This window comes from Aspergillus karnatakaensis, assembly GCF_047715665.1.
Source record: "Aspergillus karnatakaensis strain CBS 102800 unplaced genomic scaffold BJY04scaffold_10, whole genome shotgun sequence".
Classification (NCBI taxonomy): domain Eukaryota; kingdom Fungi; phylum Ascomycota; class Eurotiomycetes; order Eurotiales; family Aspergillaceae; genus Aspergillus; species Aspergillus karnatakaensis.
The window spans coordinates 383,575-400,407 of NW_027395722.1; the positions used below are offsets into that span (position 1 = coordinate 383,575).

Sequence of the window (16,833 nt, forward strand, 5' to 3'; positions counted from 1 at the left end):
TGATGTGTGGAGTTATGTCGAGCGCGGACCTTTACTTGCTGGTGGACTAATGATCATGTTTACACATGGTCGTGCCTGTACATGTTCAGGTTTATGCACAAGCCCGGGTTTCCTGTTGATGCGACGACGTAGTACCCTTTTCGGCTTCCTTATGTATTTTATGCAAGGACTAAGCGTCGTCTCTCTGTATCTCATAGCCGGATGTTGAATAAATCCACTTTTAATCTACCAAACGCCACTGAATTAAGGAACCTCAATGCCGCTATCCCCCTTGCCCTCCGCGGCCTCAAGAAACCCCTCCGGCGGCGCCCTAACCACCAGATTCCACCCCAGATTCTCCTCCACTTTCCCCAACTGGATCCCCTTAAGCGTCTGCAACAATTTGATCGCAATTTCCCCACCCTGTGCCCCCTCCCCACTCTCATACTCAAACTTATCCCCCGTCGAGCGCCGAGTAATACTCCGAATAGGCACCAACGCAGCCGCCGTCCCCGCCGCAACAATCTCCTCAAACTCCTTCAACTCCTCATACGGAATTCTCCTCTTCTCAACCCCAAACCCAAACCAGCGCTTCCCAATCTCACAAACCGACGCCGCGGTGACACTATCAATAACATTCGGCGAGTCCGGCTGAACCAGCGTAATCGCTCCAGACACCTTATCCTTCTTCACCGCAATCATCGCACTCGTCGAAAACTCATCAATCTCACTTCTCGTCCGCGAATCCAGATGCAGCGTAATCCCATACCCCTCACCATGCGCCTTCGCACTATGCCGCAGCACAGGCGCATAGTTCCCACCAACCTTCGCACTCCCCGTCCCCTCCGGCGCCGCCCGATCAAAATCCTCTAGGATCAGCGCATCAACCGCACTACTCCCATGGTACACCCCCGTCGGCATCACAAACACAACAAAAGTATACTCCTCCGGCGGAGAAAGGCCCAGCTGCGCAGACGACCCAAAGACCAACGGACGGATATACATCGCAGCTCCTGTCTCATGCGGCGGGACGAACTCCGCGTTCGCGGCTACGGCGAGCTCCACGGCTTGCAGGAAGAGATCCTCGGGGACGGCGGGGATGGAGATGAATGCGGCGGAGCGCTGCAGGCGGGCGGCGTTGCGGTCGGGGCGGAAGATGGTGATCTTTTTGTCGCCGGCGTGGCGGAAGGCTTTGAGGCCTTCGTAGGCTTGTTGGCCGTAGTTGAGGCCGGGGGCCATGCCGTGGATGGGGAGGTAGGGGGATTTGACGAGTGTGGGGGGCGACCAGGACTTTGTGGTGTTGTTGTAGTGGGATTCTATGTGGCCGTTGACTAGAGTAGAAGAAGGGTTAGTATGGCTTGTAGCTTGGACCTGTGGCATCACTTGGGGGACTTCTTTCGGTGGTGATGGTGGGGTGACGGTGTGGGTGTGAGGTACCTTCGCGGACTTTGAAGCCGACATTGTTCCAGTCGATTGTGTCGACTGAAGGAGGAGGGAATGTGGAGGCCATTGTGTTGTTTTGGGTGTATTCTGAAGGGTTTTGGTTGCGATGTCGAAAGTAGAAGGAGGAAGAAAGTTGGTTAAGCTGAGGAGGGGTGAAAGTAAAGATGGATGGTGAGGACGGAAGCCGAAGTCGGCGCTGAATCTAGAGGCTGAGTCACACTCACTCAAGCAATGTCTCACGGACGCAAAACAAAATAAATAGCCTATTGATGATTGAGAGATGACTGATGAACCGATCACTTGACTAAATATGTACAATACATACAACAACTCCGAGTCCGCTCAGCTTACAGTGGGGAATTGGAGATGGGCTGTGGATTCGTGGTCTTCGGTAGGGCGCGCTTGGGCACCATGACAATGCATACAATTCAGAGAGACCATTTCTAACGTCAATGCCTCATTGGCCACATGATCAGTAGTTAAGCTTCCTCTTCCATTACACCAAGGCAGGGGTGGAAGCGGCTTGGCTGACACGGCTCGTCAGTTGTGGCCCCCAAACCCCCTCGTTCGTTAGGCGCTCCACTCTGAATATGGAGTATCCCCGACACTATTGGAGTATAGGGGTGCACTGACAGGAGTGAGACATTGGGCGATCATGCCTCGTCAAGATCGTGCTCTTTCTCCTCTCCCGGAATAGGGAACGGACAATCTGATGGAATCACCCACATCTCTTGAGGACCTCCCTTTCCAATATCCCTTCGCGGATCCCCAGTGTGCAACATCCTCCCAACCTCCTCTCGCATGCTATAGACGACGGCACAGTCTCGAACTCTGGCGTGACTGAGTCTCCGGCCCCCCTCTGTGCAATCTGCACCAGTCTTCCAAGCACCGCATACTCTAATTTTAACTTAATGCTGTATGCCACAGGCTTGAACATCACTTGCACCGCGTAGAACCCCACATACTCGATGACCACGACAGTGAAGTCGATGAACAAAACGATAATGTTGATAGCGAGCAGTTGCGCCAGTATCCGATTGTGCTGATGCTCAGGCCGTAGACGTAGGAGCTTGGCTGTTTCCCAGACGTAGATCCCCGAGAGTGTTGCCTCTTGAATGCAGAATCCGACAAGTTGTATCCGTTCCATTATGTTGTAGCCTGCTGAGAATGTGTCGGAAATGGTGAGGTCCGGGGAAACGGAGCCGAAGAGGAGGGCTGTGGTAGGAATGCAGAGAAGGAAGGCATCGACGCAGATGAGAACGAGGAGACCGTTGAGGAGTCGATTGTTGTGGAGGACGAAATGAAGCCTCGACCACAGAACGAGGGAGTGGCCGGTCACCGTGCCGCACCATCCCGTCGTGATGAGGCTCACGGCGATATATCGAGAGACATCAGGTCGGAAGAAGAGCAGGACAAAGCCTGTATTGTGTGGAATGAGGGAGAGCGATGTGACGAGCAGACACCAGAAGTAAAGACTCCCCCGGCGCTTAAACCTCGCTAATGTAAGGACAATCAACTCAGCGGCATTGTAGTAAACCAGGGCCACAAAGGAGGCCAGCACAAAGGGTACAACTGGGTTCTCGCCGATGCCGGGGAGTACCAGTTTGGAGGACATGGGCGGCGCACATTTTCTTCTTGGAAGTTGGTTGCTTGCGATGAGGAAGAGCGTTAATCGGGGCATTAAATACCCACCTCTACATCTGGCTGGCATGTTTTGGATCTTTTGACTTTGGCGATCAACGCCTCCATCACAGCGCTATTGAAGTGAGCTCTATAGGCGGGCCAACCACCGAACCGCCCTGAAATGCAAATCTCGCGGAACACCGGGGTCGGACTCTTTCCTTGTTCTTCCCCTCGTACTTGTGTGTATAGGCCCGTGCTGGCCGTCGATCATTAGGTAGCGACAAGTCTCTAGAGCGAAAAGGTCGAGACTTGAAGCTTAGAGCACCTCCTACCGAGTTAGCATCAGCCACCAAAGTTTCCAACAACAACATGCCTAATGGATACAGCAAACCATGGTTGAGGCTGACGTCAAACGATTCCCTCCTTTCCGATCGCGATCGATCGTCAATCAAAACCCCCCTGTCTAGCCCAACCTTCCAACCATCAACCATCAACCATCAACCAGCCAACAACCTCATCACCTTAACTCACCATGCCAAAACGAAAACATGACCCCGACGACAAATACCACCCAAACGCCTCGGAAACGGCCGCTTTTGGGATCGTCCTGCGAGACTTTTACCCCCCAGAAATGAGCAACTCGCGATGCGCCGACTACACAAACGGCAAATTAACGCGTCCCATTGAGGCCCTCCAGATTGCAAGCAGTGAAACGGAAGACGCGCGACAAGAGATCCGCCCAAACGCGGCCGTGGTGCATTGGTTCAAGTCTGACCTGCGGATCCACGACAACCACGGCCTGCAGGCGGCGTTCAAGGTCGCCAAGGAACACAACATTCCGCTGGTTTGCGTTTATATCCTGTCGCCGGAAGACTTGACAGCGCATCTTTCAAGCCCCGCGCGTGTGGATTTTACCCTGAGGACACTGAAGATCCTGCAGCGCGACTTGGGGGAGCTGGATGTACCGTTATATATGGAAACGCAAGAGCATCGAGAAAATATCCCACAGCGACTGGTCGACTTATGCCACGAATGGGGTGCGAACAACCTGTTCGCAAACATCGAATATGAAGTCGATGAGCTCCGGCGCGAAGCGAGACTTGTGCGTCTCTGTGCGGAAAATGGGATCAACTTTGAGACGAAACATGACACGTGTGTTGTTCCGCCGGGGTTATTGTCGTCGAAACAGGGGAAGCAATATGCAGTTTACTCACATTGGTTTCGGTCGTGGCTGAGCTATTTGAGTGAGAATCCAGAGACTCTAGAGCATGATGAAGAGCTAGGTAGTAATCCGGGTGATGCAAGGAGGGTTTTCAAGGGGCTGTTTGATTGTGATATTCCTGAGCCCCCTGATGGAAAGAGAATTGAGGAAGATGAGGATAGGGAGAAAGCGCAAAGGTTGAGAAAGAGATTTCCGGCTGGTGAACACGAGGGGTTGCGGAGGTTAGAGGTGTTTCTGGAGGAGAAGGCGAGCGCGTATGACGACGAAAGGAGTTTTCTGGACAAGGAAAGCACATCCGTGTTGAGTCCATATTTTGCATCTGGTGCATTAAGTGCACGGACAGCGGTTGTGCAGGCGAGGAAAGCAAACGGTGACAGGATTGTTGGTGGTGAGCCGGGCTACATTTCATGGATTAGCGAAGTTGCCTGGAGGGACTTTTACAAGCATGTCCTCGTCAACTGGCCGTTTATCTGGTATGCCATGCCAGCCTTCCCTCCTCCTTGGGACCATTTATACTGACAAGACAGCATGAACAAATGCTTCAAACCCGAATTCACCAACCTCAACTGGTCATACAACCAAGACCATTTCGACGCCTGGACCACCGGCCAAACAGGCTTCCCCCTCGTCGACGCTGCAATGCGCCAACTCGCCCACTCATCTTGGCTGCCGAATCGCGCACGTATGGTCGTATCGTCATTTCTCTCCAAAGACCTTTTGATCGACTGGCGCCGCGGCGAACGGTATTTTATGGAAGTGCTTATCGACGGAGACTTTGCGTCAAATCATGGCGGGTGGGGCTTTGGGTCGAGTACAGGCGTTGACCCGCAGCCTTACTTTCGAATCTTCAATCCGCTCAGACAAAGTGAGAGGTTTGATCCCGACGGCGTTTATATCCGGCAGTGGGTGCCGGAGCTGAGAGGAATCGAGGGAAAAGCGATCCATGCACCATATGAGAGAGGCGCTTCTCAAGCTGCGGAGAGGGCGGGGTACCCCAGACCGATTGTCAGCCATGAAGAGAGCAAGGAAAAGGCACTGGTAGAGTTTCGGAGGGCTTCGAAGGGAGAGTGAGGGTGGTATACTTTGATGTATCCTGTTTCCTAGTCATCAACAGGGAATTGAAAAATGCCCCTTCTCCCGCGGTGTTTGGTCCTCGTCTTACCGAACTCAAACTCACGCAGCTCGGCGGCAGTAGGAGGGTTGCCTCCCAGGTCGTACGCTTCCCCCAACCCAACAGGACGGGGGGCGATGTGAATACTATATCCTCTATCTTGGAAACTCTCATGCTTGGCCGAACCCCCGGGAACATTGTTGAGAGTGGCGTCGCCCGCTTCCGTGGTTGCATGCCATTCCGAGCTATCAAACACTCTGTCTAACCTTTAGAAAGAAGTCATCTTTGCTAGGGTTGAATAGAACGGGCTATACTCACGGCAGTGCAATGGCGTTCTTTCTCTCGTGCTTAACCTGGAATTCGAACAGTGATTCTGGCGCCTGATGATCGAGCGGGGGTAAATGTAGCGCCTGCCGCACATCCTGCCACAGCGAATTGACGAACTCTGCATCCATCGATTCGGATCCCAAGCCTGTTGTAGCCTCCTCGTCTTTCTCGTCCTCGGGCACCAACGGGTTCCATTCCTGATGTGCTGCTGACCCATCGGAATCACTGACATCCCCAGGCCTGATGTACTGATCGATCTCCTCGCCCTCACGCTCCTTCAGCAGTTCATCAAGTCCACGACACCCATCTCACGCACGGCCAAATACTCCACCCGTATCGCCTGATGATGGTGCCGACTCTAAGGGATTTGAGTCAGTCTGCCCCTCATCCATCATCCACGAAATGGATATCTGGGCAAACGCAACGAGGTGCTCGGCAAGATGTTGAAAGCTGCCCCCTATAGACATGTTATCGGGCGTCTCAGCTGGACAGAACGGACACATCACGATCAAGCTGTCGACGGGAGTCCGATGGCAGCTCGCAGCTACAATGTCGTCCAACTCGTCGTCGAAGAAGTTACCTTCATGGGAGCTAAGCATGTGATCTCTGAATTCAGGGCCCGTGTCGAAAAACAAGGTTGCCTCATGACTTTCTTCCATACAGCTCTAGACGTTCTTCGAGTGCTGTGTCATCATGTGCTTGATCCAGTCACCTCCGGACTCATATAGTGCATGCGGCGTTGGGCAATCCTCCAAAACACAGAAGAACGGCATAATATCTTGGATCGCATGTTTTCTTCATCGGTTAGCACGCAGCCAAGGAGAAGATGTGTAATGCTTACTTCTAGCGCTCGCCGGAGAACTCGCCCGACGAACAGACCATATAACAATACGGGCATTCATACTCCACTGCACTGGTGGGAACTTTGGGTGGTAGTGGTAAGTCATCTATGTTGCACTGCACTTCATCGTGCTCCGCACTTTGCGCAGACTTGACTGATCGTGGCTTCTTCATCCGGTCCGGTTGTGCCGTGGTCGCTGTCATCATAGATGGAACATGTAGTGGGACTGCTACAGGAGACATCTTCATTTGAGTCTTGCTCCTGGCGAATACAAGTGATCCTGACACGCTTAATGTGGCTCCTAGCATTGACCTGGGTACTGTCGGGGGCGCAGCGTCGGCTCTCCCTGCTGGTTTACTTTTGCCCTTTTCCCATTTGACTTTTAGGTAGGAGAAGTGCTGCTGGCGTATACAGATGGTGTCTACAACCCGCTGCTGAAGGCCCTGGCTTGCAGGACACTGCCTGAGGCGGAAATGGATGATTTTCTCAGCTCCTTTTCGAAACTCCTCAGTAAGATTGACTCCGTTATCATCGTATTCAACATACGATCCTATTTTGACGAATCGGCGAAGAATGCCTGACCGACGGATAGCTCGCGAAAGTCGAAAAAGATTTACGAGATCCTTATCAACGGGCTTCTCCTGGTCGGGCTTCTGGTTGAGACTTGTTGTGTGTATAAGCGCGGCACGCCTTAAGGAATTCGTTAGTATTGTGGACCAATGGTCTGGTTGCTGGAGCCTTGTACAAAGCAGATGACTCTGCAAGTCATCGAGAAGTTCACACACTGATGATTCCAGCAAAGGTGCATTTCGCAGTCTCCAGTCCATCGATGCTCTCCTCGAAGCAAAAACGAAGTTGTTTTCGCACCAAAGGTTGAACCGAAACATTTGATTCTCCCACCACTGTTTGGAACCCTCGTTGCTTGTAGCCTGCGCGATCCCGTCCAAATGCCGCACACACTGTGCGGATCTGGCAGCGTTGGCCATGAAAAGGATGTTTCGCGCTCCGACCCCCCACTATGCGGTGTTCGCGCTTCGATGGCCCTTTCTAAGTCGGGTTCAAGGCCAGTTTGGGAGAGAAAGGGGATAGAGCACACCAGGCTCACACGAGATGCGACTCTATTGGTTGGGATGATATCTGGCACCTCCAGCTGACTGAGGGGTAAACGAATTTCACAACCGTCAGCATCTTCCGACCTCACTCTAGCCCCTTCTACTGTCCTGATGATGCTTCAAGGGCAATGCAGTGCCATACTCTAAACCTGGCATCAGAGGATATAGAACGCGTCGACCTCGCATACCTTGTTGGTGATGTTTCAGAGGCGCTCAGCGAGCTTCTTAAAAGGTCATCCCTCATCTACCGAGGTCTAAGTCGCTCTCTGGCTATTCTGGTAGTAGAGTTACAGATCGTGGACTTTGGCCAACAATCCGCTACATCCAGGAAACTACAGCGGCTGCTACGGCCAGTTGCTGAGTGTTTGGACAGTGCCATAAACAGCGATTATGTGCAGGAGATCTACCATCAACTGATGAAGAGGAACACAGAATATGGTTCCAGACTCTGGCTTTTCGAATCCGGAGACACGTGTGGATGGCACAATATCAATCCTGACAGATGGAAGAAGTTCCCATTGCCGACCCTCGGCATGCTCCATGAGGTCTTAGGGAGTCAGTCTCGGAACAGACTTCAGCTGGCTAGACTATTAACCGATGACCAGTCAACAATTAAGCGGCTGAAGAAGCAAATCAAGGACTGGAACGAGCTGGTTGATTTGGCTTACGACGGCGGGGATGATGAATACAAAGCAACGGAGGCGGAGGACGAGGTACTTTCATCTTTTATGAAAGATTCGGCCTTTTGTGGTGAGGATAGTGTCCGACAACTTTCCTGTACTTTGCACGACGTTCTGCATTCAAACTGGCCTTGCCATGTGGAGGACCATCACGAAGACGGAATGTTGGGTCACTGTTCGAGTGCCAAACTTTGCCTGGACTCCGGTTGGACCTGTCGAGGTGTTGACCCAGTAGGTGGCAGATTTTTCATCCTCTTAACTGGAGGCAAAATCATCCAGGAGTGCCGCGTGTGTGTGAGCGAGTCTAGGTACGACCAACCTTCCCATAAACACTTCCTGTCGGCAGGAATGACTCAACTCGTGCAGGATGGCAGATAATGGTCAGACAGTTCTATGCCAAGTTTACAATGAAGACTCACGTCCCGTATGTTTGCACTTGACTAGAGACGAGAATAACCGACTATGGCCTCAGCTTCTCGCACATCCACCGGAAACGGTTAAGCCAGACCAGGAATATGACGAGCATAGCTTGGGAAAATTGTTGCAAATCGTCAAGCCGAGCTATGCCTCGAAACGTGTTCTGGGAGTGATAATCGCGCGGTCATTCCTGCATCTTCTGGGTGGGCCATGGATCCCATGGTCCTTCTGCATTGATGACATTTCGATGTTCTGCCGGGTTGAAGATCATCAAATGTATCCTTTGTTTGACAAGGTTTTCCTTTCCACCACTTTCGGTCTACCGTGCAAGGTTCCCAACAAACATCGCGGTTAGTTCAACGTCCATCCATTTCCAGCGATACTTGCGCTGGGCATCACCCTAACCGAAATCGAGCTGGGGGATGATCTTACCAATCTTTACAAAGATCCAATGGTTGCCAAGTTGAAGAATCGGCCTTTTGGGCTTGCCAAGTGTCTTTTACAAGAGTGTCAGCGGCGGTTTCATGAGTCTGGTCTGCTCCGAGCAGTCAGATTCTGCATCGAGCGCGAGTCGTTCCTGCAATTTGCAAATACCAGCATTGATGCGCTCTTCTCCAAAAGAGACTTCGTTGACACCTTCTATTTGAGCGCTGTACGTCCGCTTGAGCAGGATCTCGTGACTGGGGCAAGATGGACATGGAATCAGGTTAGGTGGTTGGAAAGGGAAAGATTGATGAGGAAGGTATTTGCAAGGTCATCACCAAATTGCAGGTCGACGAAGTGAGTTCTACTGGGCCTCATACACCCCTCCTTTCAACCAGCCTTCATCGCCCCGTCAGTAGGGACAACTTCGAAGTAGCCATCATATGTGCCCTCCCATTGGAAGCAAATGCTGTACTATCTCTTTTTGACCAGTTCTTTGATAACGGCCTATCACTGGCCCAACGAAACTGAGACGACCCCAACTCCTACTCGTTAGGAAGAATGGGGGCCAGAAATGTTGTTCTGGCTCATCAATCAGGGATGGGAAAGGCTACTGCAGCCAGCCCTGCGGCCTTTTGTGCCACAAGCTTCAAGATGGTCAAGCTCGCTCTCCTGGTTGGGGTCTGCGGAGGGGTGCCCATTGGAAAAGACAACAAGGAAATCCTACTTGGGGATGTTATCATCAGCAAAGGCGTGATGCAATATGACCTTGGCCGGCAGTTTTCGGACGGATTCAGACGCAAGATCGACGTGCAACATTCCCTGGGTCGACCGAATGCAAGAATATCATCCTTGCTGGCAAAACTGGAAACTCAAATCCACGAGAGAAAACTACAAGAGCAGATCACTCATTATCTAACTCAGCTTCCAGACCCAGTCTTCTACCCCGGAGCACATGAGGACAAACTATTTCCTGCCGATTATCAGCACAAGCATCATCGTCTGCAGGACTGTACCACCTGCGCTGCTTGCATTGAACCCACAGACCCAATTTGCCGCCAGGCCCTTGTACAGACATGCACACAGATCAGCTGCGATGATACACATCTCGTCCAGCGCTTTCGGACAAACGAAAGATACAGACCAAGTATCCATATCGGCCTCATTGCCTCGGGAGATAGCGTCATCAAGTCCGGTCGTCATCGCGATGCAATCAGCAGCGATACAGGGGCCATCGGCTTTGAGATGGAGGGCGCTGAAGTATGGGATACGATCCCATGTGTCTTCATTAAAGGCGTCTGCGATTATGCAGACAGCCACAAAAATAAGCTGTGGCAGGCGTATGCTGCAGCTACCGCAGCTGCCTGCGCTAAGGCCTTTGCTCAGCAGTGGTAGCTCTACACCGATTTATCCTGCGCACTACACGTTTTCGAGGAAGGAATGTCGTTGTATACACCTGCATGGCCAGGCGACAGGCTTTGAGCGAGCAATAGTCTGAGGATATGCAGGGTGATAAGTTACCAATAGATATAATTGTACACCTTAACATTGTTAAACAAAGCTAGGGCCTTATTTACACTCATAAGTTTGCTAACTACGGCGATCACCCACCCAAAGGGGTAGCATGGCGCGCGGACACTGTACATGGGGGCGGCTTTTGCGAGCTGAGAAACTGTCTGGTCTGGGCATCAACACAGAGCTGCCGATCAGTTAGACATTGACGTCAGCCTTGCTGTTCCTGGGGTTGGAGGTTTGATCGTCGCGCGGCTGAGCAGATGGTTTATTTATACCATCACCTGCCTGCAATGCTCTCGCCCAGAATCCCACAGCTCCACTGAACGGAGAAGGTGTACAACGATGTGGCAGCTGCGAGAAGACAGAGAGCAGCCTTTCCAGTATTCACACAGCCTGCCCGAGTCGAAGGACGAAAGCATCGAGCAAAGTGTCCAGACCAAACCTACACCATCCACGCGTCTGGGGTTATTCTCGTCGAAATGGAAAGCATTCACAAAGCGGCTAGAAGCCCTGGGTAACCCGGACAACATTCCTCTCCCATTCATAGAAAAGCACCTCGGCCACGGCCGAGAATGGATCAAGGGTGTTCTATTATGCGCGTGGGGCGCTGGGCTTATCCTCGTCATTAACATCATTTTGACCGCGATCGCGGTCGGGATGGCATATTCTAAGCCATCTAACCGGGACAACTTCGAACGAGGCGTTGTTTACGAGGGTAGCTGCGAATTGATCGACCGTTGGAAAGTTGGCCTGCATTTTCTTATCAACGTCCTCAGTACGGGGCTCCTGGCCGTTAGCAATTATGTCATGCAATGTCTGTGTGCACCGTCACGCGCGGCGGTTGACCGTGCCCATGCAGAGAATACGTGGTTGGATGTCGGCACGATGAGCCTGAGGAACTTTTCGGAGATGGATATTAAGAGGAGAGTACTTTGGATAGTGCTGCTTGTGAGCTCGATGCCCATTCACATGCTGTGAGTCCGCTTCCTTTCGACAGCGGATGTGCTGGACTGACGTTATTCTCTTTTTCATCAACTACTATAGCTTCAACTCGGCCGTGTTTTCATCCATGACCGTGTCCGATTATGAAATGGCTGCAATTCCTACCGATCTCGCGCCCAACGAGCCTCTTGTTGACCCACGCGATGTAAAACAGTTTCGAAATATCACTGGATTTGACCCAGATGAGATACAGGCTGATATCTTCAACGGCGATCTTGAAGAAATCTCACTGGATGACTGCCACACGAGGATTGATCACACGGTGGGATCGGGGATTGGGCTAATCCTCATCGCCACGGAAAGGGACTATTCCTATAGTTCCTACTGGATGGAGAGGACAAACACCAGTGCCGCGGACAGTGAGGTTTGGGAATATCGATACACGGGGTCAATGTACGCATCATCACTAGGAAGAAACACGGAGAAACGCTATACAGTCTCTCCGCAGCACTGGAGCTATCCAGTCTGGTCTGTTCGAAACACGAGTTCTACGGACGTGGATTCATCAGATGGATGGCAGGATTACCGTGACCTATACAGCGACATGTATAACTTTGGTGAAGCGCTCTCAATTGACATCCAGATGCTGTACGGATACATCTGCATCCACAACCCCGATGAGCCGGAATTGCGAAACCTTCTCACCACCTCCTCGATATGGCACAACGAGACGTGGGCGAAGCAACTGGATGTCCGGACCGATACGCCTAGAGAAGATGGTGATAGTCTTGTTATAGACGGGCCGGCTGATGTATATCCCTCTCACTGTCTGGTGAAACGGATCGACGAGGACTGCAAGCTTTACACGAGTGTGCCTATCTGTCTGGCTGTCATTGCGTGTAATATCATCAAGCTAGTCTGCATATACTTGACGGCTCGGATTCCGCACCGGGAAATTCTTCTCACAATTGGGGATGCAGTGGTATCTTTCCTGGATAATCCTGATCCTAAGACAGAGGGCAAAAGCCCCAAGTCACGGTCCCATTTCGCTCGCTTTCTAAGCGTATCAGGCCATAGAAAAAGCCTTTTCAAGTGCAGGCAAACTGACGATGACGGGCTACATGGAGAAATATACTCAATGGAGCCGCAGAAAAAGAGACTCTACCACACAGTCAGTTGGCGGCGATGGAGCGTTACAATCCTCTGGTAAGCCCCTGCCCGGACTTGCCACACAAGGCACCTAACCTGTTAGCATCCTAATATGCGCAATTGCTACAATCTATGGCTATTACGAAGGCTCTCGATCCATTGGTACCGCGATTGGCGCAAATATTGGCATTGGCAGACAGAGCTTGGGCGATGCGATCCTGTTCTACAACGAGAGCATAACGGGGATACTGGTCCTATGCAACACACCACAACTAATCCTCTCAATCCTCTATTATCTCTGCAACGGCACGCTCTCGACGATGCTTGCCGCCGCTGAATACCACACCTTTGCCTTGCGCCGCAAACCATTACGCGTTTCCTGGCCGCGCGGTGCCCAGCGCTCAACCTACTACCTCAGCATCCCCTGGCGATATGGGCTCCCAATGCTCGCGGTCTCCGCCACCCTGCATTGGCTACTCTCACTGACCTTCTTCCTCGTTCTTATTGACAGTCGCAATTCGCGCCAGGAAATCACCTACAGCGCGAGCGTCGGTCAGGCTGGATTCTCGCTCTTCGGTCTGTTCCTGACGCTGGTGATAGGCGCCGTGGCCCTGATGGTGTTTTGCTTTCTTGCTCTGAAGCCGCTCCGGGGGAGCATGCCACTTGCGGGAAGTTGCAGTGCGGCGATTTCGTCGGCTTGTCATCCGCCTGAGGATGATACCGACGCATCTTTGAAGGCGGTCATGTGGGGGAAGGTGGTTGAGGACCCTCTATCAGACCGAGGAGCTCTGGAATTCTCTCGTCAGGTACTGGTGGAGCAGGCGGGGGCCGCCTATACACACTGCACTTTTACGTCCAAGGACGTTCTTGCGCCTACTTTACAGAACTATAGTTGATCTATATCTCGATTTGCTTGTGTCTTCAAGCAGCTCCGTCATGCCATCCCACGGCAAGAAGCTTCCTCCATCAGAGCGCACTAAACTTATATATCTTTTGACCGCTCGATTAATCTAACCTGGTGATATGTCTTAGCCAAGGACAATGGAATGTAGTCTGCGCCATAGCTATAGTAGACCTAACCATACACATTGTTTTCAGCAACATCAATGCCCTATAGCAAATCTACTCAGCCTCAAGGTAAGCATTGTTGATATTATCAAAGATGCTGTCCTCCAGAGATATCCATTCACTCTTATCTGGTCTCTCAGACCACTTCTTCAGAAGCGCGACAGCTTTCGACTGGTCAACGGTTACCTGGAGATGATGTGGATCAGGGTAGTAATCAACAAATTCCCTCTGAGGCCGAAGCTTGCGCATTATAGCGAGCACCTCATTCCAGTGAGCACTATGTCCCCAAGACTGGATCCGCGCATTCCTGACATCTGGATCCAGAACGGCAGCCACATGGACCAACGCCACGTCTTTAACGTCCGCGTAGAAGGCTATCGTAGGAGTCATGTCAGGCTTGGATAGAAGCTGGTGCGAGAAGAATTACTTACAGGCCTGCAAAGTGTCCATCACCGCTTTGTTACCCCTATACGCGTGGACCATCCAGTTGGCCGGCCCTTCGATATGTTTCTTGTTGAGCGGTTCTCCAGTAATTCCCGCGGGGGACACGACGTTAACGTTGAAATGGAGGTCATGACTCTCGACAAACTTCCAAACTTCTTTCTCAGCTGCTACCTTACTGGCAGGATAATTGGCCATAGCATGGGCCATGCCATACGGAGGAGGCGCCCATGCAGCCTCGAGGACAGCATCATTCCACGAGTCTTGCCCAATGACTCCATTATCAACACCGCGCACAAGAGGCGATGCAGATAGAGCGCTGCTAGTGAAGACGACTTCCTTGACCGAAGGCTCTTGCATGGCGGCATTCATGATTGACCGGACGCCGGCTACCATGGGCGTAATGACGTCGTTCGGATCGGGAACGATGTTTGTCACGTAGGCAATGTGGATGATAGCCGCAATGCCCTTTATAGCCTCGTTGTAAGCTCCTTCGGCGCCGAGATGAGGGACGGATACGAGTTCGAGGGCGCCGGTATCGGCATAATGCTTGAAGGGGCCTTCTAACAGCCAGGGAGATTGAGCTGGGTCGCGGACGGTACCTCGGACTTTGAAGCCCCTTTGCAAGAGTTGAAGACAGACATGAGATGCGAGGAAGCCGCTGGCACCGGTTACTAGAACCCGGGAGCCGGTGGGGATAGAGGTGGTCGGAGAGGACATGGTAGAGGACAGAGGCTTTGGTTGGTTCGATAGAGTGAGGAGTAGAGAGTTCAGTCCAAAGGCCCAAAGTAGGCCTTTATATACTGTCCGGCAAAAAGTTGACAGCCTTTGGCGTGGGTGATCCGGGCATGGCTTGTCATAAGGAAAATAGGGTAGGGCTATATGTCACATCCCAATCGGGCAATCCTTTTGCTTGGCGCTGGCGTCTGACAAATGTGTTTTGGGGATGGTCGTCACCTTGACCTTCCTTCATCTGACTGAACTGCAGTGCCATCTGCAGTTCTCCCTTGTCAAGTCTCTCAGATATGGCCCGCCGCTTTCAATTTGTTACCATCTCAAACCCGACGGGATACCCTTCGTCCAAGGCCAAGAAATCCGCCTATTCGCACGCCTTTCGCCAGGCACACGCCCAGAGAAGACGCGAGCAAATAGAGAAACACAGAAGAGAGACAGTCAAACTCCCAATTGACAAGGTCTCCACTGCAGCTGGGGACGCTATCTCAAGCCCCCTGATACACGAGCTCAATAGTAATAAAGACCCGTTCTCATCAATGGCGAGACAACTCTCTTCGGTGGAATACTTTCTGTTAAATCACTGTAAGTCCATCATCATCCTACTTCTCCTATCAAACCATAGGTGAAAATATTTCCCCTTTTCCTCCCTTACCCGCTGACTTCGCTATGCTGCAGATGTTCACGTAATCGTACCATTGACCACAGGCCACTGCGGCCTCTTCGACTATCCAGGAGACCACAAAGCCCAGCTACTACGTGGATGGGTTGGCCTCGCCGTCGCAGATAGCACACTCATGGTCGCCGCCGTTCTTCTCAGTACATGCCGCTACATCTTGCAGCTCCAGCCAGGCAACCTTGTCTTCCTACGGTTGGCTCTGCAGTATAAGCAGATATGCCTTGAAACACTGCGGCAAGAAGTGAACAACCGCTCTGCTCCCGTTAATACCATGACTGTTGCTAAAGCGCTCGCTCTTGCTTTGGACGAGGTAATGCCTTCTGAAGCTCATGACACGACTGAGCTGCGGTTTCCCCTGAGACAGACGGCTGATATTTTTCTCATCTAGGTGGCGGCGGGTGAACACGATGTTGCTCGGAAGCATGTGGAAGGCGTGATTGCAATGGTTGATTCTCGGGGTGGCGCAGAGGAGATCGGCTTGACGGGTCTTTTGCAACGGATGTACCAAAAGTTCATAGAAGCATTGGAGCTATAGGCCCAGAGATGGAGTTCTTATGTAACGAGAGACCAAGGTATGGCAAAACGACGCAGATTCTTTTGGTTTCTGTCAATAAGCGTCATCTGCTCACCTGCTTATGTGCGAACGTTCAACAAGCTTGGGACTGGCGTTTCGTGCTATTTGATATTACATGTATTCCCTAACCTGGTCACTATATCGGGATCTTTTATCCGCTCGCTTGCCACGACCCTAGGCCTCACCTGACTCATGTGATGAAAGAGCTGGAGTTGAATATCTGATTGCTTTTAATAGGGTCGAAAATAGAGTGCTTCTGACGATAGAGCTACCTCGTCAAAGACCGGGGCGAGGGGGGGGGAGGGGGTTTATACTCCCGCCGTATATCGTAATTTCCGTATCGAACTGAGAGACTGAGACCGCACCTTCTATGCGCTGTTTGTGCCTTGTGAATGGAAGGTCATTTTGGCGTCGTTAAATCCAAACAAGACAGGCGTAGAATTTACCCGGGGATTTTAGACGAATGTCAACCCCTCTGGATTGCTGTATCTTGGGGTATCAGGGATGCGAAACCCTGTCTACAGGCCAATAGATCTCTGTAGGTAAAGTCAGACC

At 51.8% G+C, this 16,833-nt stretch overlaps 9 protein-coding genes across 9 annotated transcripts; 5 read left to right on the forward strand and 4 right to left on the reverse strand.

Annotated features, from left to right (window-relative positions):
- Window positions 1–233: 233 nt before the first annotated feature.
- Window positions 234–1,722, reverse strand: BJY04DRAFT_225661 (branched-chain amino acid aminotransferase). The gene is made up of 2 exons (XM_073718250.1): window positions 1,417–1,722; window positions 234–1,310 (listed from the first exon to the last, which is right to left on the reverse strand). Exons 1-2 carry the CDS (start codon window positions 1,487–1,489, stop codon window positions 244–246), a joined length of 1,140 nt encoding a protein of 379 aa, XP_073574273.1. The 5' UTR covers window positions 1,490–1,722; the 3' UTR covers window positions 234–243.
- Window positions 1,723–1,742: 20 nt separating this feature from the next.
- On the reverse strand, window positions 1,743–3,057 carry BJY04DRAFT_182561 (uncharacterized protein). The gene has a single exon (XM_073710346.1). The coding sequence runs from the start codon at window positions 3,035–3,037 to the stop codon at window positions 2,141–2,143; it is 897 nt and encodes a 298-aa protein (XP_073574274.1). The 5' UTR covers window positions 3,038–3,057; the 3' UTR covers window positions 1,743–2,140.
- Window positions 3,058–3,543: 486 nt separating this feature from the next.
- On the forward strand, window positions 3,544–6,054 carry BJY04DRAFT_182563 (deoxyribodipyrimidine photo-lyase PHR1). Its single transcript, XM_073710347.1, has 2 exons — window positions 3,544–4,740; window positions 4,795–6,054. The coding sequence occupies exons 1-2, from the start codon at window positions 3,578–3,580 to the stop codon at window positions 5,336–5,338; spliced, it is 1,707 nt and encodes a 568-aa protein (XP_073574275.1). The 5' UTR covers window positions 3,544–3,577; the 3' UTR covers window positions 5,339–6,054.
- Window positions 6,055–6,429: 375 nt separating this feature from the next.
- Window positions 6,430–7,659, reverse strand: BJY04DRAFT_8981 (uncharacterized protein). The gene has a single exon (XM_073721262.1). The coding sequence runs from the start codon at window positions 7,530–7,532 to the stop codon at window positions 6,549–6,551; it is 984 nt and encodes a 327-aa protein (XP_073574276.1). The 5' UTR covers window positions 7,533–7,659; the 3' UTR covers window positions 6,430–6,548.
- Window positions 7,660–7,786: 127 nt separating this feature from the next.
- BJY04DRAFT_215430 (uncharacterized protein) lies at window positions 7,787–9,709 on the forward strand (the record flags this gene model as incomplete). Its single annotated transcript, XM_073715471.1, has 4 exons — window positions 7,787–8,646; window positions 8,705–9,050; window positions 9,111–9,407; window positions 9,467–9,709. 4 exons carry the CDS (start codon window positions 7,787–7,789, stop codon window positions 9,707–9,709), a joined length of 1,746 nt encoding a protein of 581 aa, XP_073574277.1.
- Window positions 9,710–9,778: 69 nt separating this feature from the next.
- Window positions 9,779–10,573, forward strand: BJY04DRAFT_205913 (nucleoside phosphorylase domain-containing protein; the record flags this gene model as incomplete). Its single annotated transcript, XM_073713648.1, has 1 exon — window positions 9,779–10,573. One exon carries the CDS (start codon window positions 9,779–9,781, stop codon window positions 10,571–10,573), a length of 795 nt encoding a protein of 264 aa, XP_073574278.1.
- A 462-nt stretch (window positions 10,574–11,035) lies between these two features.
- On the forward strand, window positions 11,036–13,680 carry BJY04DRAFT_215432 (uncharacterized protein; the record flags this gene model as incomplete). Its single annotated transcript, XM_073715472.1, has 3 exons — window positions 11,036–11,667; window positions 11,738–12,841; window positions 12,888–13,680. The coding sequence occupies 3 exons, from the start codon at window positions 11,036–11,038 to the stop codon at window positions 13,678–13,680; spliced, it is 2,529 nt and encodes an 842-aa protein (XP_073574279.1).
- A 163-nt stretch (window positions 13,681–13,843) lies between these two features.
- Window positions 13,844–15,093, reverse strand: BJY04DRAFT_8994 (uncharacterized protein). Its single transcript, XM_073721265.1, has 2 exons — window positions 14,284–15,093; window positions 13,844–14,226 (listed from the first exon to the last, which is right to left on the reverse strand). The coding sequence occupies exons 1-2, from the start codon at window positions 15,011–15,013 to the stop codon at window positions 13,907–13,909; spliced, it is 1,050 nt and encodes a 349-aa protein (XP_073574280.1). The 5' UTR covers window positions 15,014–15,093; the 3' UTR covers window positions 13,844–13,906.
- Window positions 15,094–15,318: 225 nt separating this feature from the next.
- BJY04DRAFT_215434 (uncharacterized protein) lies at window positions 15,319–16,239 on the forward strand (the record flags this gene model as incomplete). Its single annotated transcript, XM_073715473.1, has 3 exons — window positions 15,319–15,610; window positions 15,704–16,014; window positions 16,093–16,239. The coding sequence occupies 3 exons, from the start codon at window positions 15,319–15,321 to the stop codon at window positions 16,237–16,239; spliced, it is 750 nt and encodes a 249-aa protein (XP_073574281.1).
- Between the last annotated feature and the right edge of the window lie 594 nt (window positions 16,240–16,833).

Excerpts from the sequence above, each read along its gene's own strand:
- BJY04DRAFT_8981 (XM_073721262.1), bottom strand. The coding sequence starts at position 7,532 with ATGGCCAACGCTGCCAGATCCGCACAGTGTGTGCGGCATTTGGACGGG.
- BJY04DRAFT_182561 (XM_073710346.1), bottom strand. The coding sequence starts at position 3,037 with ATGTCCTCCAAACTGGTACTCCCCGGCATCGGCGAGAACCCAGTTGTA.
- BJY04DRAFT_225661 (XM_073718250.1), bottom strand. The coding sequence starts at position 1,489 with ATGGCCTCCACATTCCCTCCTCCTTCAGTCGACACAATCGACTGGAAC. Across the intron at positions 1,311-1,416 it reads CGGCTTCAAAGTCCGCGAAG|TCAACGGCCACATAGAATCC; the intron begins GTACCTCACACC and ends CTTCTACTCTAG.
- BJY04DRAFT_8994 (XM_073721265.1), bottom strand. The coding sequence starts at position 15,013 with ATGTCCTCTCCGACCACCTCTATCCCCACCGGCTCCCGGGTTCTAGTA. Across the intron at positions 14,227-14,283 it reads GATGGACACTTTGCAGGCCT|CCTTCTACGCGGACGTTAAA; the intron begins GTAAGTAATTCT and ends CTCCTACGATAG.
- BJY04DRAFT_182563 (XM_073710347.1), top strand. The coding sequence starts at position 3,578 with ATGCCAAAACGAAAACATGACCCCGACGACAAATACCACCCAAACGCC. Across the intron at positions 4,741-4,794 it reads GTCAACTGGCCGTTTATCTG|CATGAACAAATGCTTCAAAC; the intron begins GTATGCCATGCC and ends CTGACAAGACAG.